At 36.3% G+C, this 10,755-nt stretch overlaps 2 protein-coding genes across 2 annotated transcripts in view; both read right to left on the reverse strand.

The window, feature by feature from the left end:
* The window catches only part of LOC107715401 (neurexin-1-like), a 422,466-nt gene that overhangs the window by 92,490 nt on the left and 319,221 nt on the right, over window positions 1-10,755 (reverse strand). The window lies entirely within an intron of this gene.
* LOC107715402 (neurexin-1-beta-like) overlaps window positions 2,362-10,755 on the reverse strand; it is a 58,410-nt gene continuing 50,016 nt past the window's right edge. The window contains exon 2 of the mRNA XM_016521535.1: window positions 2,362-2,536. Within this exon, the coding sequence (XP_016377021.1) occupies window positions 2,463-2,536 (74 nt within the window). The 3' untranslated portion in view covers window positions 2,362-2,462. The remainder of the gene's footprint in view (window positions 2,537-10,755) is intronic.

The following is a 10,755-nucleotide window of genomic DNA, read 5'->3' on the forward strand; positions in this document are numbered from 1 at the left end:
GTATCAATTGCGGTGTACAGCGTTTATTATGAGGGGGTAGAATCCACAGCTCAGTACTCACTACTCAATACTCATGAGTACTTTTAAATAGGCTACTCTTTTACTCTTACTCAAGTAGTTTTTTGGACAAGTACTTTTACTCTACTCACACTACATTTTTTGGAAAGTAATGGTACTTTTACTTGAGTATATTTTTTCAGTACTCTTTCCACCACTGCTGGTAACCCAATCAGCTTGGTTACCAACATTCTTTTTCTTCTGGTTTCCAACATTTTTCATTATTTTCTTTTATGTTCCATAAAAGAAAGTAAGTGATACAGGTTTGAAATGACATGAGGATGAGTAAATGATGTATTTTTGGGTGAACTATCATTTTAATTGCTTATTTATTTTTATTCTATTTTATTATTATTTTTTTTTTAATGAAATGATACTCTAAATAAGAAACTAAAACAGCCAGAAGGTGGCGGTAAGTGCCTTTATGAGTAAGTCATTGAGTCATTCATTCATTTGATTCGTGCAGCGGCTGATTCATTCAGGAATGAAGTAAATGGTAAAGAGTAAATCTCTATGAATGGGCCATTGAATCATTGATTCACCTGATTTGTTCAAAACATGGATTCATTTAGAAATGAATCACCACTGTGTTGCTCGGAGACACACAACAGCTCTGCTGTGGCTTTAATAAGCAATATTTTCATTTTTAACAAAACTGAGAAAAAACAGACATTATGGTAGTCTATCTAAAATATAACACATTCTTAACTTCTTATTTACTGAACTGTTGCAAAAAATCACATTTGCACTTGTGCTATTTGGGACAAAAACAGCACTCCTGTGATATTGCTCTTGCTGATCGTGTGATATCCCTTATGATACGATATAAATATGAGACAAAAACTCATACAAGGGCATTTTTTCTCCTAGTATCTTAAATTTTAAGGGCATATAACTGCATTTGCTGCCCCGCATCATGTTTGTCAACAGTCAACTGAAATTGAAAGTGACGTGACATGTATGTGTCCCATGCGCAGAATTTGTGCTCTGCATTTATCCCATCCAAGTGCACACACACACCCGGAGCAGAGGACAGCCATTTTTGCTGCGGAGCCCGGGGAGAAGTTGGGAGTTCTGTGCTCAAGGGTCTTTTGACTGAATTTCATACTTTTTTTTTTTCTTCAAATGTAAGTTTGTAATAGCTGTGATTCGCCTTGTAGATGTCTGGCTTGGTTCATGGTTTATAATGCTTTAAAGAAGACTTTTTTCAAATCCCTATGGGAAAAATGAATGGGAAAAAATACTTCTGAAAAAATGGGCGGGCACTATTACACTCTATTGACCGCAGTGTAGGATGTGACCAACCACAACAGCATATGCTAAATCAATTGCAAACATGTAAGGGATTCGTAAAGAGCGAAAACACACAAGCTTGCTTTTTTGAGAGCTTGTGGAGACTTCAAGAGGAATATGGGTTGGTTCAGGGGACATGAGTCACGCCTAAATCCCACGGATGAGAACGCGGTTGAAGAGATGGGATCAAAGCGCTTTAAGAGGATCCTAAAGGAAAATACAATCTTCACAGGTCTGCTCTCATAACATCTTCCAGATTGTATTTAGACCTGGATAGTAGGATAACTCTTAATAGATCTCATGCCGGTCAAATGAGATGCTGAAAGTTTATGACATTTTAAGTTTGAGGGATGATTTACAAAACAGATGTGACACTTATAAATCAAACCAGTGTCTTGTTCTCGAACCACACACAGTCTGGTTCAATGCAAAAGATGCTGAACAGCCTGCGGAAAGCTGAATTAAATTTCATTTATTATGTTTGTTTACATTTTCCATCGATCACGGCATCAAATTACGGACAAAATCATTATAACGAAGCGTATATCCTGACAAGCAGTGTAATCGAGCATATTTTTTACATTTTAAAGGTGTCTGGATTGCAGAGGGGGAAGCATTTGCATCCTTACTTGATTTGTGTAATTCCTTTAGTGACTTGAGCACTGAAACAATGCAGACAGCGTGTGCAAATGACATGGTTTAATGTGAATTATACACACACAACATGATCCTGGATCAAGAACACTGAAATCAAGCAACAAATGCCCTCTGATCTGAGGGTAAGGGTTAGGACTGTGACTGGCTGATAGGGATGTTTTTCCAGGAACACGTCCTACTTAAATAACATTGTGTGGGCTTGCGCACTGGAAGAATCCACAAATATATTCCCGGTGTTTTGCATAACCGCAGGCCATTGTTTCCACCATTAATGTTTAGCATCTCTTTGAAGAGCAAAGTGAATGTACTGTCTCCTGCAAGGGTTTGATAAGTTCCTGCTTCTTGCCACTGCATGTGGAGACGTGCTGGGCCGTGAATCACAATAGGATTGAATTCGCCGCAGTGAGTGAAGACAGAGGATCTCGATTAACAAGTGTCCTCTCTGTCAGCAGTCTTCAGCTCAGCTGGGATGAAGGGAAGTGGATCTGCGCGCTCACTAGCACCTCAAGGGCTCTGGGACCTCTGTTGTCTGCATGAGGTTAGATATGATGAGGACACAGTCATCATGTTAAAAAGCTCATGACTACACATCTACTTTAAGAGCCCGAGGGAAGCGTGAATGCTCAAACGCAACATATTTACAGAGTCATGTGAAAATTTGCGGAAAAGCATGTCCAGGATGGATGAAGGCTGTATGAAGTTTGTGAGGAGGATAAGAGTAAAATAGGACAAAAGTGCATACTATGTACTTTACTAACAGCAATGGCTCATTGAAAAATGACTGGTTCAACAAAATAGAGAGTATATGCTATTGCGTTGACAAGTTTTTGAGAAATCCAATTTGAAGTATAGTCTATCTATCTATCTATCTATCTATCTATCTAGCTAGCTAGCTAGCTATCTATCTATCTATCTATCTATCTATCTAGCTATCTATCCACATATGTGACTTTAATTTTAAATGTATTGCATAACAGTACTGGTCATAGAATCATTAGTGTTCAACAGATAATGGAATCTTTCAGAAGAAATCTGATCGGAATAAGAATCGTACAATTCCTTACCTTTTGCCAATTTCACAATATGATCAAACTTCCATATCACAAAATAATGCCAAACGTGTCAGGTATGATTTAAGATTTTAGCAATTGAAATGACAGGCTGTTTAATTTGCTTCGGTTTGCCATGGGTAATGACTTCTCTGATTTACATTGCTGCAGAATTCCTTCTTTCTGTCACTAGTGTACATGGAAATAAGATGGAGTTGCTATTTCTAATTAGCCTCTCTCATTTAAAGTGAATTAAATCAGGCATTGGTGCATAGGCTGGCTTTGCATTCCCATCACTCCGCTCTCTCCTGCTTGGGCTCTGGTGTAACAGCAGCTACCCTAATCTTATCCATATTTATAAAATTGTGGACTGGTCTCAGATTATAATTAAAGGCTAACATCCCCAATACCACAGTGTCAGTAGCCTCAGCGTGTGGAGTTGGGATATGAGCTGGGATATGATATCCACAGCTGCAGTGCAGGAGCACACAACAGCTGGCTCTGCAATTACCCAACAGTAATTGCCTCCGGGTAATCTGCACAGTAGAGCTTCTTTGTGATGGGCCGTGATTGGTGCAGACATGCAGCAGGTGAACATCTCATGATGCTTTCAAATTTGATGGAATTTCACAACATGCAAGCAAATCACGACTCACGTTTGATTTTTAACAGATATGGTTGAGAAAATTAGAAGACAGTTTGAGACTAAGGGTGCATTTACACGACACCATTTTCAACCAAAAACAGAAAACTTTTTATGCGTTTTAGCCATTTACACGACAACGGCACTTTGGGGGCCTGAGAACGCAAACTTTTGAAAATGGGTTTCAGTTTTTGAAAACGATACCGTTATTGACTCTCTGTAAACTACAAAAACACAAATTTGTGAAAACAGTGACGTCATGCACATGTGTATTTTGGTTTCAGTCAATAGGCATATGTGCGTATACAGTATGCGCAGTGTTTCAGTGACATGGCCTGGTATGCAAAACATATAGCTTTTAGTTAGTTTTGAGTTCGCTTTTTTAGCACTTTAGTTATACCCTAAAAACATACCCTACATACCCTAAAAAGTATGCAAAATGTGTTTGAAGATGTAAAAAAAGAATAGCATTTTAAATAAACTGTAATAGTTTAATGATTATACATTAATAAATAATATCAAATTAATAAATAATTAAAATAATAAATAACTGATCACATCTTGATTTTTTTCAAGTGTTTATAAATAGTTAATTAATGTTGTAATGAAATGAAAATGTCAAGAAAAAAATCAAATAAAATCAAATAAGTGAAAAAAGGTAACATCTTGATTTTTCCAAGTCTTGATTGACAATAAATGAGTATGTTTAAAATAAAATAGAATAATCAAATAAAATTAATTAATTAATAAAAAATAGGGAATTAGGCATTTGTTTCTTGTGCCAAGTGTAAGGTAAACAGTATTTCAGGAAACTGTAAACATCAAATGGAACAGGCAGATGAATTTACACTGCATTAAAAAATCGAAACAAAGAGAGGGAACTTTGCCTCCACAATTCAGAAGTCAACTGCATGCCACTGCTTTTGAAGATATCTATTGAACACTAGAGAAACGTAACTTATGATTTGTTGAACGCCATCTCTCAGACACTTTCAGGCTATCCTCCGCACTCAAATGACGTTTGACAAAGTAAGCTGCCTGCTGTGAAGAACATCACATTGTGTGAATATGAATGAGCATGTGAGCATTCGTGTGCGCCTGCCGCTCATCGCCTTATGCCAGCTTTCTTCTTAGTCCAAACTGTTGCTGCCTGTTCTGAATCAAAGACTTGTCCTTTTGAATTCTTTATTTGATCCATCTTATCAGACTGCCTCTCACAAAGAACCAGTCGTTTTAAAGACATAAAACCTTACATCTTTATCAGAGAAACAACAGTCGAAAACAAAAAACAAAAAAACTAAATGTGAGATATAGCTTCCGGCTAACATCTCGAAACCTTATTTTCAGGGGCAGTTTACTTTCAGTTCATCAATGAAGGCTTGTTAATTGGATTATAAATTACAGCAGGCAAATGAAAGAGATGAATTATGCCACAGCTGATATGATGATGCAGCGATATGTGTTTTTTAGGGCAGAGCAGAGGGGCTTGAATTATTGTTTGAGCAATAAGCCCCCCAATTCCAGATAATGGTGGATTATGGTCTCTAAGAGGGAAAGAGAGTAAATGAGTGAGAATGGCCTCTGTGAGGGCTATTCTATACACTGTAAAAAATGACCATGAATTTAACGGTAAAAGACTGTAAAAATGCTACAGTAAGAACCTGTTAAATGGTTAACGGTAAATTCCCCTACTATATACGGTGAAAAACTTAATGTATCGGACATTAATTTTACGGTAGTATACCGTTTTTGGAAGTGAAAAAGACTGTATAATTTACAGTGAATAACCGTAAATTGACATTCCCAGAATTCCCTGTTACATTTCAAATTTGACGTTTTTTTGTTGAAATAACTGTTTTTTCTTATCAGTTTTGTATATTAGGGTTGTATGTTACACCTAATGTTGTTAAATGAATGTTTATTGCATTATTTCATTTTCATGTGTGTTACCATGATGGTGTTTAGTGTTTGTGTGAATGACACTGTGCACCTTCTATATATGTTATTATTTAAAAGCTGCTTGTGATGGGCTTTGGTTCATCATGTGACTTTCTCATCACCACCTGCATTTGGTGGTTATCAGTGTATTACAAAGGTACAAAACAGATTTCAGTACTTCAATAGGTTGGTATATTAACATTATATCAGTTAATGAAATTACGGTATTTAACTGTAAATTTAAGTTAAAACAGTAAAACCTAAAACGTTGCTACCGTATTTTTTACGGTAAAATTCCGGCAACCACAGCTGCCGTTTTTTTTAGCGTAAATTTTACGGAATTTTTTTTACAGTGTAGTCAGTGGATATTCACAGCTTAGACCAGGATGTGTTCTTTGATGAAATATTGAAATATAATACACTTGTAAAGGGTCACAACATTTTGCTATTTTCCTTGAGGTCCACTTATAATGCCAGTAAAGTTTTTTTTGCACCAAAACTCATAATTTATTAATGCACAGCCATTTTCCACCCTCTCTCTGAACATCTGAATAAACGTCCAGTTTTGGTGCAGCTTCTCCTTTAAGACTAAAGCAAATGGCCATTCTGACATTTTTGCATTCAAATTGCATATCAACGCATTTTCGGAAAATCTGTTTGGTGTATAATGGCAACTGGTTGAAAATGTCTGAGCCAGAGTCTGACCCTGAACCAGGTCTGCCAACACGAAGAATACAAATTTCATGACATGAATCTTGCAATATTACTGAAGCTAAAACTAAAAAGGGCCTACTAACCTTAGTCTCTGTGTCAGCCATGCCCAAAGCTTGTGTTTTAAAGTTCACCAACAAATTCCTTGAGCAATCTCTATATTCTGTTTTGTTTTCAGAATTATGAATATTTCAGAAATACTCTGCACTTATTACTTCTGGATGGAGGGAAAATTTGACCGCAAGGTCAACAAACGCTGTTATCTGCAGGACCAAGAGTGAGTCGCCTTTGTTGTTGAATAAGCTACAGTATTTAGATACTGCAATACTGATATTGTAAGTTATGCTGACAGACAAATGTTGGGTTTTTGAGTTTTTTTAAACTTTATTTTCCACATAAATCATTCTATTACCAACTACACTGTAAAAAAATATCATATTCTAATACTCTTCAATACACTTCAAAATATCTACTAAAATATCAAAATGTCTACTTCAAAACTTCACATTTAATTCAATGTGTTATTTACAATGTGTGAGAAATAAATATTTCTACACCAGTTTTTTTTTTCCAGTGTACATTGGCAGTATACTTAGTACTCACGCACATCATCATGTTCGTCAAAAACTTAGATTGGCTGCCGGTTAGAATATTAGAACTAAAAACACTGACATATCACACTCAACACATGCATCAATCACCTCACTGAATACTTTCCGGCTAAGAAATAAATAATTATTACCTTACGATCTATCTGCTTACAAATCCACATCATTTAAATATCACAACATCATTGTCTGTCAAAAACTAACATGCACAATACATGGTAATATTTACAAGTAGCAGAGGTCCATTGGAAACATCCATTTTGAGGAAAACCCACAAAACCGGATGTTTTGACTACATTATCGCTTTCTGAGAAGGAGAAAATGGCAGCCTGAGCGGCTTCAACGTGCTGTCTGTCAGAGACAATAACGTACATAAGACATAACACACGTGAGTATAAATTTTTTCTTCACTCTCTGAAATTGACGGGTGATTTTTACTTCTCTCAGTTGTTTAAAAGATGCAGTTGTCAAAATATGATAAAAAGTTGTTTAATTATCTATCTTGTTGTTTAATTATCTATCTATCTATCTATCTATCTATCTGTCTGTCTGTCTGTCTGTCTGTCTGTCTATCTATCTATCTATCCAGGGCTTAAGTCCCAGAAGCCCATCTTTATAGCGATAGTTGGAGTTCTTTGCATTGGGCCGAGCCTCTTTCATGAGAAAATAATTGTGCATCCAGGGGCCCTGCGATGCTCTAGAGGTGAGGTAGTCAATGAAATGTAACTTTGATCAACATGAGTCAGACAGCACTGCTGTCAATACTCTTCCTCTGTCTCTCTTTGACATTCACATAACAAACACGACCTACCTGACAAATGACCAGGAGAAAGAGAAGGATGACCCCTTCTTTTCCATAGAAGCCCACCCTAAAACTTCAATAGCGTATCGACCGGCAATTCCTACGCTCCCTAATTCCCAATGTCCATCAAAGCAGATATAAATATTTCACCTCCGCCTGATTCAAACACACTCTCTGTAACCTGCAAGACAAACTCTCCCAGGTTTCCTCCTGATACCGCGATCACAGTCCTTTGAACTGTCATTCATGGGTTGGAAATGCAAGCGCTGCTTTGCTGCAGCGTTTGATGAGCTTGGTGTGCTTGCTGACATATTGCATTCAACCCATAATGGGAGGTATCTGATTATAAAGACACAAAATCTATTCAAGCATTTTTTTCCTGCATACACTCATGTGCGAAACACATAAATTTTGCATTACACACATGGCATTCTGCCCTATAGCAGTGATAAAAGGAAAGTGTTCGCTGCAGTAAATCATAGTAGAGTCGCTCTCAAGTGTCCATGGAAGATGCTGACATCTGTCAATGTGCCTACACTGTCATCAAACATTGCGTATTCAGTAAATCAGTCAAGGCTGTGGCCAAAAACAAGACGTCTATTCTCAAAATAAGATTCATGTATTGAATTAATGCAAATGAGGGAGCAGAAGGGAAGGGCGGGAATGTTCATTACGAGATGCTTTCTAGAGGAGGCAGTGTAGCTGCTCAGAATACAGATCAATAGTGCCAAACACTGCATGCTACCTGAACATGATCAATGTGTTGTAGAGCTTTTCCAGTAACAAACTACTTTTTCTAAAGAGCAGCACAAGCAAACGTAACACTGCTGTTTTTAATGTCATAGTGTTTACGTATACAGCTTTACAGCTGAGCAAACTAGTAAATAATCTCATGTATAATTCTGGAAAATCCAATTCATTCTAATAATGTAAGATACTTATGTAAATAAACAGATAAAAACTGTTCACCGATTTCAGTCCCCAAGTGGCATCCGTGTTTAATTTAGTATTATTTATATACTATTATAGTATTTTTTTTTTGTATTTTGAATGGCTTTTATTTTTATATGTTCAGTTTTCTTTCAAGTTTTAGTAATTTTGTATTTTTTTAAATAAATATTTTTTATTTAGCTTTAATTTCAGCATTATTGGTAGTTGCCAAAGCAAAAATTTTATTTATATATATATATTATTTAAAATATCAAAAAAAACAAAACAGAAAAGTTGCCATAAAAGTTTTGCTCCCAGTAGAAAATATGATTCTCACCCAACATGTGATGTTTAAACCTCTTCATCAGACCTAAAATGGCATAAAACATACGCATATATGAACACCAACGATACAACATACTGTCTTGCACAAACTCCAAAGAAAAATAATATAGCAATATGAAGCAACTGCAAATAAATGAGGTCTGTATAAAATATGTATACTCCCTTTAGGCATCTCATATTTAAATACATTCATTCAAAAATAAATCCATATAAAATATATCAATAGAAAATAAATCATATAGCTACAAAATAGACACATTCTGAGAGAAAATAAAAAAGTTCCCATATCTCTGCATTTTTATTATGAATTATAATTATAAATAATATCACCGAATATTTGCATATTTAAAAACAGTTATACTGAATATTTAAAAGATACTGCTTCAGCTTTTTTGTTATCAGCTTGTAGCTTTTGAAAGAGTTGGAATGCTTTAAATTATGAGTAGCTTTTAGCTCATAGCTTCTGATTCAAAGTAGCTTCCCTGACACTGATCAATGCGCACTGCAAATATTTTATCAGACACTGAAATATAAAATACAACCTTGGGAAAGTTGCTGGAAAAAGACTTACACACTATTGGCAAAAGAACAGCTTTTTTTCACATTATTAGAAACGTAAAGCTACTTTTCTCCTTCTCTGAATTTGCCCTCCCCAAAAACATAAATAAACCGTCAAGGTAAGATGAAGTGGTGATGGCCCCCAATACCAAGTCATGACAAACTACGGGAGAGGATGAAAAAATCACATGGGGAGGGAGGGAAAGCAAGAGTGAAGAGCAAAGCTCCTACACTAGCCAATACCTCCGCCTCTCTCCACTCGCTCCCTTGATAAATAACAGACCTGGATGAGAATACAAAAAGAGCTTCCCCCAACAAACTCAATCTCACTTCTGCAGTCTCCAGTGGGATGTACAGGCATTACAGAGCCCTCCATGCTGCTTAATGGGGGGAGAGGCCAGGCTGGATGTTTGTCTGACAGCTTTTTGGAACGTTTGACTGAGTCTGACTCAGGATTTGAGCAGCGTAATGTCTGCATAACACAGATTGCGTACAAGCAGGTAAAGTGCGGAGGGAATGTATAGAACAGCCTATCATCCAGCTGTCCTGACTGGAATTAACGCCGCAAAACCGCTGCGTTTATATTCCTCTCACAACCGGCCAAACATCAAGGCCTTAGAGAAGTTGAAGGTCAACAGGAAAGTCTTTCCACTGGTAGCATTCATCTGCAGGCAGCTGATGCAAACCTAGATTTCACTTTTCCCGTTCACACCTCTGGTAGTTAACTGCTATTATATAAACTGCACTTCATTTAAGAATACCAGCTCTGTCATACATTAATGAATGAGCTACTGGGATGCTTTCTTTAGACTTTCTAACAATGATATTACTGAGCTGTGGCTCCGGTTAACAGGGGAATTCAGCTGGTAGAAAAGGCTTTTAATAAAACATGGCTGTCTATGCAGTAGAAATGTGAAAAACACATAATTACAGAAACAGTAAAACAAGGGCTCTTCCTTATAAAGAAAAAATATCAATACACTTAGTAAAATACAGAATATGTGCTTTTATGTACATACATATACAGTAAAACATACTTAATAAATATGCATGTTTACAAAAATATGTATAACATTTTTAATAAAATATATTTAATTTGTATTCAATTAAAAAAACTAAAAGAACATATATATGTGTGTATAAACATCTGAGAATTAAAACATA

Source organism: Sinocyclocheilus rhinocerous, unplaced genomic scaffold (assembly GCF_001515625.1).
Source record: "Sinocyclocheilus rhinocerous isolate Xijiao unplaced genomic scaffold, SAMN03320098_v1.1 scaffold299, whole genome shotgun sequence".
Classification (NCBI taxonomy): Eukaryota; Metazoa; Chordata; class Actinopteri; order Cypriniformes; family Cyprinidae; genus Sinocyclocheilus; species Sinocyclocheilus rhinocerous.